The sequence below is a fragment of the Microtus oregoni genome, unplaced genomic scaffold, assembly GCF_018167655.1.
Source record: "Microtus oregoni isolate MIOR12 unplaced genomic scaffold, Mior012 000060F_002, whole genome shotgun sequence".
In the NCBI taxonomy this organism is placed as follows: Eukaryota; Metazoa; Chordata; class Mammalia; order Rodentia; family Cricetidae; genus Microtus; species Microtus oregoni.
The window spans coordinates 751805-771894 of NW_024543837.1; the positions used below are offsets into that span (position 1 = coordinate 751805).

The window sequence follows — 20090 nt, forward strand, 5'->3', positions numbered from 1 at the left end:
CCCATACTTCTTGTCTGTGTTAGCCACGTGGCTTAGTACCTTTTTCAGTGAGGCAGTCACATCTTGCTTGCACTGTGTCTGGCTTCCTCTAGATTATCTGGGTGATGACTGCAGACTGAAACTTCCCTCTTCCCAGAATTCTTGTTACCCGTCTCTACTTCCTGCCTAGTTGCCCTGACTGTACTTCCTACTTTGCTACTGGCCAATCAGCATTTATTTAAAATACAAGTGACAGGGTACAGACCATTGTCCCACAGCACCGCCTATAGAAAATCAGTAATTAACAAATATCTGACCTTCAGCTAAACAGATTTTATCTTAAACCAGTTCTGTCTTAAGTAGACTAGATTCTGTGTATAACCGCTAAAATTACTGCCCTCAAATGCATAAAATATGAATACATTTGAATGTACTCCCAACTCTAATGTAAACAAATGCCCTCAAAATAATAAGACTAAATTGGAAGACTTGTACATTTTGTTTTTCATTCATCTTTGTAGTTGTACAGACAGTACATTAATAGTCAGTATATATGTTAGCATACGTATCAGTGAGTGCATATTCAAGTATAGTTGAAATCACTCAGGCTGTAAGAAAGTTGAATTCACATTCTTATTAAATTAAGCTAGAAATTTCATTTGGCATGTGACTCTTTTATACTCACTAGATTTTTTTAAATTTGCTTTGCTGCATAGTAGAAATAAGGGTTTTGTTTTTTAGGGGGGAACTTTACCTTGTCTTTCCTTTCAGTATTTTGATGTAAAATAGTATATTAGGCTTGAATTCATAATACATTATGGACAGCTAGTTGAACATACCAAGGTAAAACATGCATGTGCTCTCATTAATTTTCCCTAAATGGTATTCATTTAGCAATCATAACTTTTGATGACGTAACTTTAAAAAATTCTTATCACTGTGTTAGATAATAGTAATTCCTCCAGAATATTCTTTATGTCACTCTACTCAGTAGTACACTAAGCATAAAAGAACCTTTATGGTTTGTGAAATTGGGGAAATAACTTGATATAAAATAAAGTATAACCAAATTTTGTTTTAAAGGAAAACATCTCTTCAAAGAGAGAAATAACGTGTGACTGAGTCAGTGCTACTAATCTGTCAATTTGCTAGCAACCTTTTAGAATCTTAACATGATCATTTATATTTGTCTACTTACTTCTTGACATTTATTTCAGATCAGACACCAACTCCAACAAGATTCTTAAAAAACTGTGAGGAAGTGGGTTTGTTCAATGAATTGGCAAGTCCATTTGAGAATGAGTTCAAGAAGGCCTCAGAAGATGACATTAAAAAAGTAAGTTAACCATAAAACTTAAAAAAGAATACTTCTGATAAGAAACAAATGATAGTTTTTGCTTCTCGATTGGCCATTTTTAACTTTTTACAAAGTTTTCTTTATTGTTTGCATTAGATGCCTCTCGATTTGTCCCCTCTTGCAACTCCCATCATAAGAAGCAAAATTGAGGAACCTTCTGTTGTAGAAACAACTCACCAGGACAGCCCTTTACCTCACCCCGAGTCTACTACCAGTGATGAGAAGGTTAGAGCTGTGGAGAAGATTACCTTACATGCCTTTGTTTATTGTCTATATTTGTGGGTGTGCATGGCATGTGGAGGGCAGAGGACAACTTGTAGGAATAAGTTCACTTCTTGCACTGTGTAGCCTCAGGGATTGAGCTCAGGCTTTCAGACTTGGTGATAAGCACTTTTATCCACTGAGCTATCTCACTATTCCCAAACTTGTTTATTTTTAATCTTTTTAAAACTTTAACATAAAATTTTATAATTTACTGTTGGATTTGCAGTATATAAACAGATATCTATATATATATGTATGTATGTATATATACCTGTATGAATTCTTAGGGAAAATTCCACCTTCATAAGTAATTATCTTTATTAAATAATGTCAATTAAAAGAGAACTACAACCCATTTAGAAAATAAGGTGCTATTTTAAGATCTGAAAAATCAGTACAACTGAAACAATTTGAACAGGATAGTCAAGAGTGAGTAATTATTACTTCACAGTATATATTTTATATCAACAATGAATGATATTAGTAACCTGGGCTTCCTGGGCTATAGTTGTGTGTTGAGTTGTATTATGATGTGTACTTGATCACTTTTTCACTTGGAAAATACATACAATAACTGCATTTATTCAGTGCCTACATGTAAAGAGACAGTGGCAGTGTTCCTTTTTAAATTGTCACTATAAAATCATAATAAGAATAGATTTCTAATGTGAGAATATGTATTGCTGATAGGGATATATCCTAAGAGATGTCTCAGCAATATCATCTTCTATCCAAAGCATAATGTATTTACACAAATGTAGACTGTAACCTTCTACATACTTAGTATGTTACACCTGTCATTCCCATGTTATAAACCTGTACTACTTGATGCTACTGTATTGACTATATAGGTAGTTATACCATTACTGATATTTGTATTTAAATATAGAAAAGGCACAATTAAAAATGCAGACTGGGAAAATGGTTCAGTGAGTAAATCTTGTTCCCTAAGGCTGAATTTTGAGCCCCAGGACTCAAATAAGAACCAGTAGCTCAAGCACCTGTAAATTTTTCATGCCTTTAAAGGGAGATGAGAGGCAGGGATAGGAAAATCTCCAGAAACTCATAGGCCTGCTGCCTAGTTTACACCGTGGCAGAGAAACTGTCTCGAACAAAACAGAAAGGTGAAGACTCACACCCAGAGGTTGTCCTTTGGCTTCTATGTGTGCATGCCTGCACACCCCCCCACACAACTATGTACACGTAGTCTTATGTTCATATATTACAGACCTACATACACCAAGAAACAAAACCACTCAACAACAACCACATCACCAGTATAAAAAAGTATAAATGGTGCACTTGTATAGGCACTTACCATGAGTAGAGCTTACAGATTGGAATTTCCACTGCCAGACTTAAGTGAGGGAGGGTCAAGTGCATGTGAAAACCTACTGTAGGCTTTACAAAACACTGTATGTAGACTATTAAATGTATCTTTAATTCTTTAAATAAGAAATTAACCTAGCTTACTGTAACTTTTATAAAGTTCATTTTTTAAACATTTTGACTAATAACATCTTAAATCATAGACAGATGGTATAGGCACATAATAATGCTTTATTTATATACTTATTCTGTACTACTTCTTTCCCCAATACTGAACTGCACTCATAGCGAGCAGGTACCTTGCCACTGAGCTACATTCCCAGCCCCCAACCTCAGAAATCTTGAAGCTAAGTACATGCTCCCATTCATTAGAGATTTCCCAAAGTCATAACTTTTAATGATTATACTTTATCATTATCTTGATATATTTAATTATCCTCTTTTTTCTAAACATATTTCATTCCCACATTTATTACAGTTATTAAACAGATCCTGAGAACAGTCTTATTCCCCTCAGAGCATTCCTTCCTCTTTACATTTATCAGTTTTCATCCTTTGTGGCTACTTTATCATCTTCTAGTGGTGCTCCTTCTGCATTCTTTAGTCCTCAGTTCCTTTTAGTAGTACATAGTCATGCTAAGTTGAATAAAATCAGTTTTGGACCTCCATTTCTGTTTAATTTTCTTTTAGGTGTATACCAGTTATCACCCAAATATGTACCAGGCCACGCATCCCTCCTGACTGTCAGACTTGTATCTAGTTCTGTGTTGGCATCTCCAGTGCAGTGTCTATGGAGCATCTTAGATGTCTGAAACAAAGGCCTTATTTCTTTGCTCAGTTTTCTCTTTGGAGGCATGTTGGCATATCTTTGTAATTCCTGCGTTAGGAAGATAGTGTCAGGAGTATTGCAAGTTCAAGGCTAGCCTGTGCTACTAATGTAGTGATGAGGCAAGCAGGCCTGCTTTTCGTCCTGCACGGCTCCCGCATGACTAACTTTACACCCGAAATAACAATACATAAATTCTATTCTTTTAAACACTGCCTAGCCCATTAGTTCTAGCCTCTCATTGGCTAACTCTCACATTTTGATTAACCCATTTCTAATAATCTGTGTACCACCGCGAAGTGGTGGCTTACCGGGAAGATTCTAACCATCGTCTGTCTTGGGTAGGAGAAGCATGGCGTCTGCCTGACTCTGCTTTCTTTCTCTCAGCATTCTGTTCAGTCTTCTCTGCCTACCTATGTTCTGACTTATCAGGCTAAGCAGTTTTCTTTATTAATTAACCACTGAAAGCAACAGATAGATAGAAGACCCTCCTACATCATATTAAGTATATTTTAACCCTCCTGAGTTGTGTAGCAAGCTCCTGTCTCTCCCTTTTACTCCCCTCCCTGTGCAAGACCACCCCTCCAACAAAAGAAAGAAAAATATGTATCCATCTACTTACTTAAGCCAATCATTTAGGTGTCACCTTCAATTCTTTTTAACTTGACTTTGAACCAGTAGCAAATCTTACTAGATTTTCTTACAAAGTTTTGAATCTTGCCCTGTTTTGTGTTCCCTGTTGTTGTCCTAGCTATCATCTTTCAGTTGGATCACGAACACCCTACTTCTCTTCCCCCGGCCTCCACTGCTGCGAATGGAATCAAGGGCCTCCAGCATGTACTCTAGACTACTGGGCGTTACTGATCTCTGTTTTTCTTAGAAAACACGGGGCTTCTTTATTTTGCCCAAGCTAGTTTCATATTAATAATATTCTTGCCACAGCTTTCCAAGTTCTGGGACTGCGTATAGGTGCATGGCACCATGCCAGGCTAAAACTTGTTTCTGACCTGCTCTGTACCTGATCTGTTTCCCTAAGTTCTGGATGAGGGAACTTAAGAACTCATTGAGTCCTTCTTTTCCCAGCTCAAAGTCTTATAGAGAATTGTTACTTAAGGGAGTTTATATCCATTCCTTAGGAAAAGCCTCTGATCTCGACTCTTCTACCCATCCATCCTCACTTCATGCTACTCTATTCATCAAATATTCCAAGGTTTTTCCTGCCTAACATTGCTTCCTTCTCCATTTCCCTCACTGTTAAATTATCCAGCTCTATCTAATCCTCTGCTCAGTCCTCCCACTTAGTACTGGTTGTTGAACATCTCACTTGTACTGTGGAGGGAAGTTTCCTTGACTGTTTCACTCATTTCTTGTCTCTCTGCCCACAAGTTCTTGAGTTCTAAGTTTTCAAATGTGCTGAAAAGCTATAGTTACAATGTTACCAATTTCTCCTTCCAAGTATCTTAATAAGACTTTAACTGTAAGTAGCAGCATAAAGGCAGGTTCAAAAGAATATGCTAATTAATGAGTTCTAGGTAAGGCCCTTATCTTCCTTTTGTAATCTGTAAAACTATGGAAGAATATTAAGAATCATCCTAGCTAATTTATAAATTCTATTTCCCTTTAGTTTTGGAAGCTCTCAGCAGTAGTTAGTAATTTTGTATAATTCATAATACCAGTATTACTTGGTCTTTTGATACTAGAAAAAACTATTTGAAATTAGAAAACATTTCTATTAATTTAAAATGTCTTAAAGCTTTTTTTGTTGTTGTTGTTTTGTTTTGTTTTGTTTTGTTTCTCAAGGCAGGATTTCTCTGTTGTCCTGGCTGTCCTGGAACTCACTACATAGATCAGGCTGGTCTTGAACTCTGATATCTGCATGCCTCTGCCTCCCAAGTGTTGGGACTTAAGACTTGTGCCACCACTGCCTGACATCTTAAAAATATTTCTAAAGACCAAATTTGTTTAAATCATAATACTACCTTTCTGGATCAGTTTCTTGTTTCTGTAATATAATTAGCAAATAAGATAGGGCAATCCCTTCTAGGTTTTGTTTTTTCATTACTGACAGTGGATTGGGTTTGTATTTCTTACTGAAATTCTCACAGAATCATTGCTAAGTAGTCCAGCCTAATTTATCTTAAATTGGTAGGAAGACACATTGAACCAAAAAAATGCAGATTTGTTTTTTAAATTTTGAGAATTGCATTTGAACTTTATAGCTACATCTAAGATATTTTCAATTAAATTTAGATAGTAATTTATTTGGAAGGTCATTAAGTATTATCTAGTGGTTGCTTTCAGAAATGTGTTACATTCTGTTCACTGAGGTACATGAATTAACTTGCATTTTTAAATACCACCCTTTATTTATCTTAAAATTAAATAGGAAGTACCATTGGCACAAACTGCACAGCCCACATCAGCTATCGTTCGTCCAGCATCATTACAGGTTCCCAATGTGCTGCTCACAAGTTCTGACTCAAGTGTAATTATTCAACAAGCAGTACCTTCACCAACCTCAAGTACTGTAATCACCCAGGCACCACCCTCTAACAGGCCAATTGTGTAAGTGCTTCAGTCAGCCACTGGCTGTACGTGAGTGGTAGGGTTTTCTTACTATGGTTTTTTCTAGAATATTTAATTACTTGAATTATACTATATGTGTGTGTGTGTATGTATGTATGTGCGTGCACTCGTGTGTACATGCGTGTGAGTAATGATCTGTCTTTCTTGGTTTTTGGAAATTTAGTATTCTTTTAAAAATAATATTATCTAACAGACTGGAAAATAAATATCTAACCTTAGCTAAAAATAGACTATAAGTTTAAGATGGTCTTATTTTTATGCTGTTTGACACAAAACATGAATTATTTCATTACGAGTGAATTATTTCATTACAAGACGACAATTGTCTCAGTTCTTAAAAGTAATTCCCAAGACTTTTCTGATGAGAATTTTTCCTTTTTCAAATTGGGAATTGACGATTTTCCCCAGTTTTTTTTTTTTTAAGCATTCCTACATGGATTATGCATTTAAGATGCAATTAGAAAGAACTAAGTTTTGGAATTTGCCTTTTGGAGGTTAGAAGACATATTTTTAAGTAATAGGAGGAAAAAGACTGTTATTTTCCATAGGTGGTTGGTATAGATCTTTACATTTTCCCTTGTTTTGTTTTTCTTAGTCCTGTACCAGGCCCATTTCCTCTTCTATTACATCTTCCTAATGGACAAACCATGCCCGTTGCTATTCCTGCATCAATTACAAGTTCTAATGTGCATGTTCCAGCTGCAGTCCCAGTAAGTTGGAAAGTTAGACCATTTAAGTCTTTGTCTCAAAACTGGTCTTGGTAAAATAACCAGGAAATTTAATTGAACTGCTTGATTGGCTCACTAAATGGAATTTATCAAATGCTTATTAATGGGTGATATTTATTCATTGATACTTAGTCCTCGGCAAACATGATTGGATAGAAAACATTTTTCTGTACCTCCCCCCACAAGTTTTCTATATTTTGGGGGTACTATTTCTTGATTCACTCCTTTCAGTTTGCCTAGATTTATGGAATTAAAATATTTCCGATTTTCTATTTTAAGATATTTGTGTTGGAATGCTGTCAGATAGCTCTGGTGTTTATAGTTCTAAAAGTTCTTCACAAAACCAACTTACCCTTTATGATTACATGTAGTTTACAGAAGTCCTTGATAGTCCGTGCATGTTAAGGTCTAACCATTCATATCTAGGCCTGATGACACATTAGTAATTCCAGCACTCAATCTGCAGGCATAGGAGGACCAAAAGTTGAAAGCTCGCCTCAGCTGTGATAAATATGAGACCATTCTGGATCTCTTTGTTGTGAGAAAATCCAAAAGAAGTTTTATGAGGGACACATTAAATATACAAATTTTAGAAAATGTAGAGAAGATAATTAACTAACACATATAAACACATTGGTGGAGATGGGTGTTTAAGAGCTTATCCTGCTCTTGCAAAGGACCTAAGTTCAGTTCCCAGTTTCCATTTTGAGTGACTCACAACTGACTGTAACTCCAGTTCTAGAGCATCCGACAGCTTTGACCTCCATGGGCACCTGCACAGAGTGCATATACCCCACACACAGATAGACACACATACACATAATTGAAAAACTTAAATCTTTATAAAGCACATTATTTGGAATGATGAAAAGTTAGAAATAGTTTTTTCTATCCTCACATTTCACAAAATAATTTTACTCACGCTTTTCAAATTCGTCTTCAACATTTCACATACTTATTCTGAAAAGCACTGTTATTTAGCAGAGCTGTTCAGAACATACTGTTTTCTTTTTCCGTAAATTTTTATGATACAGCATGCTTTGAATTTCTCTTAATAATTTCCTGTAAAGAATACTTCACATCTTAATTGTTCATATAATTAAATAGTTCTCCCCCAGCCCCCGGGGCCCATGAAGTAGCTCAGTGGATAGACATTTGCCACTGAGTTTGACAACCTGTGTTCCAGTTCCCAGGTCCCACATGGAGAGAACCAACTCCAGCAAATTGTCCTCTGACCTCCATATGTGTGCCATGGCATGCTTGTGGGAACAACTATACAAAATAAATAAGTGTAAAAAACATTTTAAGTTTCATTCTGTTACTACATGGATAATAGTGTTGATTCGTGTGGTGTAATCCTTTACTATTTAGCTTTTTGAGATTATTTTTAAAAGCGTACTTTATAGCAACATTCTAAAATTTATGGTCTGGATATGCTCCTTAGCAATATTAGTAGCATATTAAGTATTAACTTTATTTTAAAAATCTTTCTTCCTTCCTTTCTTATTTTGAAGCAGGATTCCACTATGTAGCACTGGCTTGTCTGGAACTCTGTAGACCAGACTGGACTTGAACTCACAAAGATCCACCTGCCTCTGCCACCTGAGTTCTGGGATTTTTTTTAAGTGATCTAACTATCCAAATTATGCTTTATTGAGGTAATCCAAAATATTTTATCATCCTTAAATAGAACCTTGGTACTCAAATTGCATTATTTAAAAGATCTAGTGAGGACTTGGATATAAGGTTTGATTTCTCTGTTTTGAGTATATTTTTGAAGCAAGAAATATTCTTGCATTGCATTTTAGATAAAATGGTTATCCTTTTAAATGTGCCTTTATTGAAAACAGCTTGCAATGAAAGAAGAGATCAATCCTATTCATGTAACAACTGTAAAAGTGGCAGACCCTGTTCAAGTGCTTTCTGAGAAGTTTTCAGGGACCACCTGCTTCTTTGTTATTACACAATTATATTAATATGTCAAAGCATATACAGTTTAGAACATTCATATACTTAGTAAATCAAAGTTGATGATGAAATTGTTTTTATTTCTTACTATCACGCTTTTGATACTCCGTTGATATGAAAATTAGAATGTAAGAGATAATAGTGCAAATTTTTGCACCAGTCACTTTGAATATTATAAGTTTATAAAAAAAAATTTTCAAAAAACCAGGTCAGCTGTTACAGGCCTGTGTCACTTAGGATGCCGAGACAAAAAGTATGCAAGTTCAAAGCTAACCTGAACTACAGAGTGAGTTCAAAGCCATCCAAAATAACATTATGAAATTCTCTCTCAAAAAACAAAAGTAAATTGATGGCTAGTGATTCAGCTTTATAATAGAGCACTCACCTCATACACACAAGGCCTTGGCTTCAGTCCTTGCGGAGTGGGGTGGGAGAACCTACAAGTCAGTGTTTTAGAGAAATTGACAACTTTTAAAATTTTTATTTTTTTCTATTTCATTTTACACTCCAACCACAGTTCTCCCTCCCACCAAATTGACAACTTTTGAAAGATAAATCAGGCTATACAGTTCATCAGAGTTCATTGCAAACATAGAATCAGCTGCAGTTAAAGTTTATAATTTTCTAAATCCAAAGGTTACAGATTATAATTGTGTTTGGTAAAAAATGTATATCTTGTTTTTAAATGCTGAGTCAAAGTTATTTTTAATGTCTTTTACACAGCTTGTTCGGCCAGTCACCATGGTGCCTAGTGTTCCAGGAATTCCAGGCCCTTCATCCCCTCAGCCAGTGCAGTCAGAAGCAAAAATGGTAAGCAAGGGCTGTTTCCTGTTTTTAGTTTTGTGTCTCTCTCTCTGTCCCTCTCCACCAAGGCCAGCATTTTCTAGTCATGGCCTGAATTACACTATGGAAGAACTAGAAATTTTGGAAAAGGAACGCTTCCCTTAGTGTAGTGATTGACTAATGACACTTTAGTATAAAGGGTAAGCTGGGACTAAAATTGTGGTTTCTATCACTTGTTTGTCTGGTTTGGAGTATGACCTTAAACTCCTCCTGGTGGAAGCTTTGAGTAGTACAGCTCTGAAAGCGGTGCTGAACAGGTTTTAAACATAACTTCTCCAAATAGTATGCCAGTTAGAAAACATTTCATGGGTTAAAAGGAAAACACTATTTTTCTCAGCATTAAAAAATTCACATTATTTAAAAAGATGAGCTATATGTTAGGAATCAGGAATTTTTATTTTAGTCCTTATCTGTACCCTCCATTCTTTGGGTCTTTTCCCCCACACAGGCTAGGCAAGCACTCTGCCCCTAAGCTACATTTTAACGCCCTATTTTTTGTTTTATTTTGCATCAGGGTCTCACTAGGTTGTCCAGGCTGGCTTTGACCTCGCTCTATTCCTATACAGACTTTGAACTTGGGATCCTCTTGCCTTAACTTCCATAGTGCTGTGATTGACTTTCATTATCTGAAATTAGTTTTATTTTCTGTAAAGTAAAGGAGTAAGCTTTCATTCCTGCAGGTTTTTTTTGACTCAAGTACTATAAACTGTCTTAACTTTCTTGACAGATTCATGAAGTTTCTCATATTTATCAAAATCAGTGTATTAGACTCCCTATGGTCTATTAATGATACAATGATACTTTGTCCTAATATAAATTAATATATCCTAGTAAATAATAGATAAGTATTGCTAGATTCTTTCTTTATTTGCTTCCATTCTTTATTGGCACTGTGGTCATAAAAATTTGTGCATCTAAGAATATAATTTGCTAGCCGGGCGATGGTGGCGCACGCCTTTAATCCCAGCACTCGGGAGGCAGAGGCAGGTGGATCTCTGTGAGTTCGAGGCCAGTCTGGTCTACAGAGCTAGTCCCAGGACAGGCTCCAAAGCCACGGAGAAACCCTGTCTCGAAAAACCAAAAAAAAAAAAAAAAAAAAAAAAGGAATATAATTTGCTGAAAGACTTAGTGGGGTTTTTTTTTTGCTACTGTCTATTAATCTGAAATTTGTACATGATAACGTCTGTGTAAAGCTTGTATGTCACCTGAATAAAGGATGTTAGAGGTTCATAAACGATGTATTTACTGTGTGTGGTGAGAAAGGAGCGCACGTGCTGAAGGAGAAAAGCTCTCACAGTTTTAGTCAACACTGTGAAAATACTGAATTGGGTCTTTATTTAATGACAGAGTGTCCTGCTATATGTTTTCTGTTTAAATACATTGTGGTAATGGGGAAAATGAGTTTTAATTTGCCATGCATGCAGAAAATAAAAGCGAGTAGAGTAGAAATGAGAGGAAGGGCCTGTTGTGGTACTTGTATCTGGATGTGATTTCACATAGTTTAGCTTGTACCTTACAAACCGACTCCTGGAACAGGCACTAAGGAAATTCATTTGACTGTAAGAACCATCATTCTAGCATCTGTTGAGGCTAACAGTGAATCTTTGATTGGAAACCTAAAAATATAAGGGGGAGTCAGAATGACCCACTTAATCCAATTAAATTTTTATTAGAATTTTGCTAATGCAAAATAGCCATATTTTCATGATTACTTATTTTAGTTGGAGTAAGTAAATATACTTTTCTTAATTTTGATTAAGTAAAAAACAAAAATTACTTTTTAAATTTTCTATGTGTTAGAGGATATGTGTACCTGTTTATGTGTATGTAGAGGCCAGAGAAGGTGTTCTGTGACCCTTCACCTTTTTTTTTTAATTTTATTTATTATGTGTAGCAGTGTTCTGCTGGCATGTACGATTGCAGGCCAGAAGAGGGCGCTATAAGATGGTTGTGAGCCATCATATGGGTGCTGGGAATTGAGCGCAGGACCTCTGAAAGCGCAGCCAGTGCTCTTCACCCCTCCAGCCCTCGCTTCACCTCACTTTTTTAGAAAGGACCTCTCACTGAATCTGGAGTTCAGCGTTTGAGCTGGAGTGGCTAGCCAGCAAGCTCCTGGGATCCACCTGTCTCCACAACCCCAGCACTGAAGTTATAGGCACATGCAAGCACTTTACTCACTGAGCCATCTCCCTAGTGTCTTCCTCTACTACCCCTACCTTAATTTCTTTTTTTAATATTTATTTTGTTTTAAATTGTGTGTATGCATCTCTGTGTATTTGTGGATATGTACACATGAATGCAGTTGCCTATGGAGGTAAGAGGCACCAGAATTACAGATGCTTGTGAGCTGCCCAATGTGGGTGCTGGGAATCAAATTTAGTTCTTTTAAGAATGCTCTTTACTGCTGAGCCATATCTCTAGCCCCATTTTTTTTAATGGTGTAAACTTTTTTATATATGCAAGATACATAAAAGTGAACAGGATATAATATACTGATCACCCAGCATCATTTGTTAGTAATTAACTAACTAGTAGTTAGTAATTAACTAACTAGTAGTTAGTAATTAACTAACTAGTAGTAAAACCTGTTAGTAATTCAGGTTTTAACTGTACTTAACCTCCATTTTCTATATATTGAAATATGTCACTTTTAACAGCAAAGTTCTGGGAAATACATACATTACATGACATATACTATTGTAATATAGACCATACCATAAACATACCCAAAAAGTTTTTCTAACCCGCTATCTCTGTTTTGTGACTTGGCAGCATAGCTTTTAGTTTAGTATATATAGACTCATACTATGTTTTGTGTGCAACTCAGCATATGTCTCTGAGATTTACCCATGTTGTTAAATATATCAAAACCTACTTTATTTTATTGCAGAGTAGAATTTTATTGTGTGAGAGTACTAAAATTTTTTAGTCTATTTTCTCCGTGATAGACACTTAGCTTCCAGCATTGATCTATTGTGAGTAAAATACTATGTACATTTGTACATTTCGTTTTCTTGTCTTGTAGTGTCTCTACATTTATAGAGACAGAAATGCTCATCGAGGTCCCTGCCACTGAGCTACACTCAGACCCAGCCACCACACATATTCTTATGTGTCTCTTTGTGGGCATGATTATTTATATTTTCTTGAACAAATACCTGAAGAACACAATTGCTAAGTCCGATACATATTTAACCTTTTTTCATGTAGCCCAGGCTGGCCTCAAACTGTAGTTAAGGATAGCCTTGAATGTCTTATCCTTCTGCTTCTACCACCTGAGTGCTAGAATTAGAAGCAGGTGCATTTATGATGCTGGGAATCAAACTCAGAATTTTGTACATGTGAGACAAGCCTCTGACAACTGAGCTACATCCCATTTATTTTTAAAAGTTTTTCTCTTAATCTACACCTTGATTTTTTTTTTTTTTAGACAAGTTCTTACTTTATAACCCAGGCTGGCCTAAAACTCACGTTGACTCAAATTTGAAGCAGTCTGTCTACCTCAGCCTCCCAAGTAAGTGCTGGGGTTACAGGTGTGAGTCGCCGTGCTCAGTTGCTTTACTTTTCTTAAGGCTGTGTTTGTAGTCTTGTGCTATTTTTTTTCCCTTTTTTCTAAATTTTAGCTTTTTACAGGAGTAGCTTATGTCATTTATTGAAATTTTTTATTTTTATTTTAGGCATTTATAGCTATAAAATTTTCTTGTGTCAGTTTTGATATACTTCAGTTTCATCATGATGAATCTTCTAATTTCCCCTATGTTTTCTTTGGCAGGTGGGTTATTTAGAAATGTATTGTATAATTTTCATGTATTTGGGGATCTTTCCACTTAGTTTCTTATTGGTTTCTATTTTAATCTTGTGAGAAGCCGTCTCTGGGGATCGTTAAGCATTTGCTTTATAGCTATTTCTGTCCCTTACTATTTATTTAACAAATATTTCATGCGTACTAAGACATTCACCAAGCAAAATGGTCAAAATTGAGATTTTTCTTGGATACATTTCTAGTGATCACGAGACAGTCTAGAATTCTATCATCTGGAATGGAATTATTGATTTGTTTTTAACACCCAGAGCATTAGGATTGTATCCTACAAATGAGATATTTGGGTTTTGTTGTATCGATGCCATTCATGATGACTTTTGTGCAAAAAATTATAATTCAGGGACAGCTTTTAAAAACAATTTACACTGAAACATAATAAAAGTTTACATGTATTAAAGTTATAGATTTAATGTTTTGGTTTTGATTGGTTGGGTTTTTAAAGATTTATTTAATGTATAGTGTTCTGCCTGCATGTATGCTTGAAGGCCAGAAGAGGGCACCAGATCTCATTACAGATGACTGTGAGCCACCATGTGGTTGCTGAGAATTGAACTCAGGACCTTTGAAAGAACAAGCAGTACTCTTAACCTCTGAGCCATCTCTTCAGCAAAGTTACAGATTTGAAAACAATTCTGAAAGTTCTCAAAGCACCTTTGAAGCACAATTACATTAACGGCTGCTTTTTTAAAGTTTTAAGATGTACTTGATTTAAACTATGTTGTATTCCTTCTGTAAACTCAGTACCTCTTTCCTCAGTTTTCTAAGAAACTTTATTAAGTTCTCTAATAGTTGCTAATATAGTGAGATTTTGTTTTTCTTAAATATCCTTATATTACTTTAAAGCTTATTAGTTGAGGTTGTCTTGTTGCTTACATTAAAATCATATAGCTAAATCAGCCTGTCGATCTAAATACTTTAATCTGAAATTCAAGAATAGAGGCACAGGTGTTTCAGTCCAGAACTGAAAGGCTAAATCAGAATTGTGAGCCTGGGCTAACTGGGCAACCTAACAAGACTCTGCCACCAAAAACAAACAAACAAAAAACAAAAGAAAAGAAAGAAATCCAAGGATAACCTGGTCTTCAATATAAAAAATTTCTTTAGATATTTTTAGAACATAAAATACCAAATAAGTACAACTTACACATTTGAGATTGACTTTTCGATGACCAGAGGGGCAGTGAGGTAAAGTGTTTGCTATCAGCCCTGATGACCCGAGTTTGAGCCCTGGGAGTTACATGATAGGACAGAACCAACGTGTACAAGTCGCTCTCTGACCTCTATACATGCATATGTACATACAAACACTAAATAAGTAAATAAATAAATGTAATAAAAATTTTCGAGGAAAGGCATAAATTCAGCATCCAATTTAGCAAGTTTCTGGGAGTTGAAAATATTTAACACACATATAGTTTTATCATTCCGTCTGAAGAAGGTTGCCTTGAGTTCCTGTCCCAGTGTACAGGAGTGTCTTAATTGTCAAATAAATGATTTCCTGCACCAGGGGTATGTAGTAATAGGGGCATCGGGGCTGGTTCCCAGCACCCAGGCCGCCTGCTCGGCTAGCTTATGCCCCGAAATAACAACACACAAACTGTATTCATTTAATCACTGCTTGGCCCATTCTCTTCTAGGCTAATTCTCACATATTAATTTAGCCCATTTCTAATCATCTGTGTGTAGCACCCCAAGGTGCGCTTACCGGGGAGATTCTAGCCTAGTCCATCCTGGGTCGGAGCTTCATCCTGGGAGCGGAGCATGGCGTCTCTCTCTGAGGCGTCTGCTCCCGAGAGAGCTGTGGAGTCTCTGGGCTCACTTCCTCTTCCTCCCAGCGTTCTGTTCTGTTTACTCCTCCCACCTATCCTCTAACCAATAAAATGGGCCAGGGCAGTGCCTTTATTAGCCAATGACCTTCCTCCATCAGGGGTAGAACTCCACGTCTGTGCTTCCCAAATGTCTGAGTCTCACTCACTACCAAGATCTGTTATGTGATGCTGTAAGTAATTCTGGCTTTACCTGTCTGTAGCTCCCTCTTGAATCTCCCTTTCACTGCGGTAGTTGGAATTTGCTTTGTTGTTTTGGTAGTGATGCTGACTTTAGATTATCTGAACATCTTTTTTAATGATTTATTTATTCATATTTTCAAGTTTTTTTTGCCTACATATATGTTTTAGGTCATGTATGTTTATGTACTACATGTATGCAGTCCCCAAAGAGGCCAGAAGAGGACATGAGATCCTCTGTAACTGGAGTTACAGACTGTTATGAGCCGTTGTGTGGGTGCTGGGCACTGAGTTCTGTTCCTCTGGAAGAGTAGCCAGTGTTCTTAGCTGCTGAGCCATCTTTCCAGCCCCGTGTCTGAACATTTTAAAGCATTGTTTGAATTACATATCTCTATAACGCTTATTTTACTACATTGACTTTAATCTGTCTGCATCTGAAGACGGTCACAGATGATCTAACTCCCTAATTTTAGGTACCCAGTGCCTATAGGTAGATAATATATGTTTGTGTCTACTACAAATACACAATATAAATATTTCGGTTTTTTGCTAAAACTTGCAGTTCACATGTTTAAGACATTTTAAGGAACTTTAAAGTTTTGGGGAAACTTAAAAAATGTGATACAGAAATAAATAGAAACTCACAAATATTCAAGTTTATAATGTTACTTTTTAATACTATAGAAAATTCTTAGTCTTTGTAAATTTCTACAAAATTACACTAGTTCTCTTGAAATTTAGACTTAAGGGTTTTGTCATTAATCACATAAACCACAAACCATTTATTTATTTATTTAGGTTCTTTTGAAACAGGGTTTGTCTGTGTAGCCCTGGCTATCCTGGAACTCATTCTGTAGACCAGGTGTTCTCCATCTCACAGAGATCTGCGTGCCTCTGCCTTCTCAGTGCTGGGATTAAAGGAGTGGGCCACCACTGCCCTGCTAGATATTTGTTTTTATATTGCTATTTTAATAATGGAACTTTTCTGTTTATAATTTAAAAAAACAACCCACCATTCCTTGAGTAAGCTGTTAATCACCTTGGAATTGTGTTTAGGTTTAGTAAAGTGAGTTCCTCCAGAGTGACTTCTTTAAGACCTGTGTGACAAACCAAGAAATATCTCTGTGCACAGTTGGTAGCCAGTGGCTTTCTGCAGGGGGTTTCTACTAAAAGCTGACAGAGTGCATCTTGGCAAATGTTCAGAAACCTACATTACCTTAGCTGGGCCCTGCGTGGAACCTCATGTTCAGCAGAATTCTTCTGACCTGTCTCTGCATGCCGAGCTAATCAGCATACACCTAATGAGCCCACACCAAAGAAACAGACCCTCTCCCAACCGACTTCATTTTCCTATGCTCTCTAGGGGTGGAAAGACAAGACTTCATGAGGACTGATGATACTGCAAAGACCACAATAATGATAATTAACTTGCTGAATTTAGAAGATTATGCTGTTAATTAGTTGCAAAATAAAGATAAGTACTACCGCAGCAGATGGTAGGATAACACCCAGGAGAAGGAGGGTTATCACTCTGATGAGCTGCTGCGGCACACGTGAAATATGGATCTGACTTGTTCATAAATTGCTCCTAGAGCACATTATCTTTTTCTTTGAACTATGATAGAGTAGTTTATTCCTACTAAATTCTGACAGATGTGATAAACATTTATTTTCAGGTGCTGCATAAACATAGAACATAAATAACAATTTTTTAAGCAAACACCTCTGAAGAATGAGTGTGTCAGATGGTCAGCACAACAAACTATTCATCCTTTAACTGGCATAACCATTTCCTAAGGAAAAATTCAGTATAGCAGTTAAAATTTATACCATTAAAAATTAACTCTAAACACAAACACATATGTCTGCTTCTTCGAAATACATTTTATTCTTTCAAACAGGGAATACCTTTACCTTAAAATTAAAGCTATGCCCTGGCTTTGTTGCACTTGTTGGAGATTATAGACCCTGTAAATCTTATTTAAATTGTTCAACCTTCATTTCTCTAGATACTCAGTTTTTATTTACTTAACATTAAGCTTCTCTTTTGAGAGGAATACTGCTCTTATTTTGGACTTAACAAATATATGATAGTACTGGGCTAAAGCTTTTATTTTTGCAAAGCTATTGTTTAAAATACTGAATTACGGGGCTGGAGAGATGGCTCAGAGGTTAAGAGCACTGACTGCTCTTCCAGAGGTCCTGAGTTCAATTCCCAGCAACCACATGGTGGCTTACAGCCATCTGTAATGAGACCTGGCACCCCCTTCTGGCTTGCAGGCACACATGGAAGGAATGCTATACACATAATATAATAAATAAATAAATAAAAATGAAATAGTTTATTCTTTAAAAAAAAATACTGAATTACTAGTCAACAGAATTTCTTCTTTTATCTCTGTTCTAATTTATTCCATAATTTTGAGAAGAAGCTTCAGTCCTCAGGGAGTTTCTTCACTTGTAACATGGTGATTGATTTCTGTATCTCTGCCAGTTCCAAAGGTCAGTTTGTAAAACTAATGTCCCTTGTGTTTAGGTTTGCATTGATTATTTTAGCAAAGGTATTTGGCCTTGAAAATATTGTAAAAATGAATATGAGTGAATTATAGATATCTTTATATCAGTTGTGTGAAAGTTTGCTACTTTCATCACCTTGTTTAGTCTTTTGTGTTTTTTTTACATTACATGTACTTCTGTAATTTTTAAAATTGGCAATTCAGAGCAATGTCAATTAACCCTTAGAATCTCTGTCTTGTAGTTTATACCTCGTAGCACACTTCATATGTCAGACCCATTGTAATCAGTATAACAGCATGGAGCCAACATTAGTGCTTCCTCACTGGATGAGTGCTGGGTACCCTAGGGCAGTCAAGGGAGGATAATGAGTGAGTCCTGATACTGCCGTAAGCGCTCTATATGGTAGTAACTTACCCTACTAAAGATTATTCAGGAGAGTGATGTTTATGTACTTCAGACTCCCTTATGTGTAGTTATTGTATTTCATTAATTCTGAGTTAAGCTCTTAACTATAAAACTTTAAATGCTTTTTAATTCTATGGTGTTTTCTACCTAAGGCATTTTTAGGTTTTCCCTTCACAAAATTTACTAAGCTAACCTGTGAATACATTATACATTTTTTACCCAGAAATGAAACCCCTGCACAGATTAGGTGTTATTCTTTGTATTTTAATGTCTGACATTCTAATGATGAAAGGCATAAATCTGAAGCTTGGTCACCTCCCCAGAGTTTCTTCCACTGTTCTGATTATATGACCTGCAATGTTGTTTTCCAGCTTTGATCTTTCTGCCTTTACTTCTTGAAGATTTTTTAAAATTTTCCCGATTCTAGTCAGTTACTGATTTGTTAGTCATCTGATTTGTTTTAATCCTCCCTTCAGCATTATCCTGACATTATTTCTAATTTCTTAAAAAAAGAAAGAAAGAAGGACCGGACCCAGTGATTGCATCTGGATTCTGTGGTCTTGCACATCGTTTGTGTAGACTACTGGGCCACAGCAGTGCTTCCGATGATTCCCAAGGACATTTGGAAAACGAAAAGTGTTTAAGTTAAACTCTCCCAAGTTTTGCCCCTGTGATGAGAGCTTACTGGCTTCTATAGCACTTTTGAACAAATCAGGGAACCTGCTAATGAGATAGCTCAGTGGATAAAGGCATCTGATAGTAAATCTGACCACCTGAATTTGATTCCAAGAACCCACCTGCTGGGAGCTGGAGAGATGGCTCAGAGGTTAAGAACATTGCCTGCTCTTCCAAGGGTCCTGAGTTCAATACCCAGCAACCACATGGTGGCTCACAGCCATCTGTAATGGGGTCTGGTGCCCTCTTCTGGCCTGCAGGCATACACAGAGACAGAATGTTGTATACATAATAAATAAATAAATAAATAAATAAATAAATAAATAAATAAATAAATTTAAAAAAAAAGAACCCACCTGCTGGAAGGAGAAAGCCGACTCCCACAAGTTATCCTGGCCCCCAGCTGTGCTCCCATGTGTACGCATGTGCACACACACAAAACATTTGTTTATGAAAAAGAAATAAGGAAACCATATTTGAGAAATCCCTTTATGGGTTAGTTAGTTTTGCATGTTACGTTTAATTTTCACTTCAATTCTTACAAGCAAATTATCATCAATTTTCTAAATAAGACTTTAAGGTTGACGATTTGTTCAGTTGTAGTTTGAGAAAGTTAAATCTAAATTTGTATTTTAGTTGTATAAGGCTTAACAATATGTGTGCTGACCAATGAAGTTGATAGAACCTTGCAAACATTGTGCTTTTGTCATTCATAAAATCAGCTGGAAAAGAGGAAGAAACATGCCTCATCTGGGTGACGTGGATTAGGAGTTGGCAGTGTTGA

General features: G+C 36.3%; 1 protein-coding gene across 2 annotated transcripts in view; it reads left to right on the forward strand.

The window, feature by feature from the left end:
• Positions 1–20090, forward strand: part of LOC121439096 (cyclic AMP-dependent transcription factor ATF-2) — a 70408-nt gene that overhangs the window by 36691 nt on the left and 13627 nt on the right. Inside the window, exons 6-10 of one of the 2 annotated variants that reach the window (XM_041639597.1) lie at positions 1197–1315; positions 1433–1561; positions 6142–6320; positions 6937–7051; positions 9761–9847. In XM_041639597.1, the coding sequence (XP_041495531.1) occupies positions 1197–1315; positions 1433–1561; positions 6142–6320; positions 6937–7051; positions 9761–9847 (629 nt within the window). The remainder of the gene's footprint in view (positions 1–1196; positions 1316–1432; positions 1562–6141; positions 6321–6936; positions 7052–9760; positions 9848–20090) is intronic. The other variant, XM_041639598.1, reaches the window with a different exon arrangement.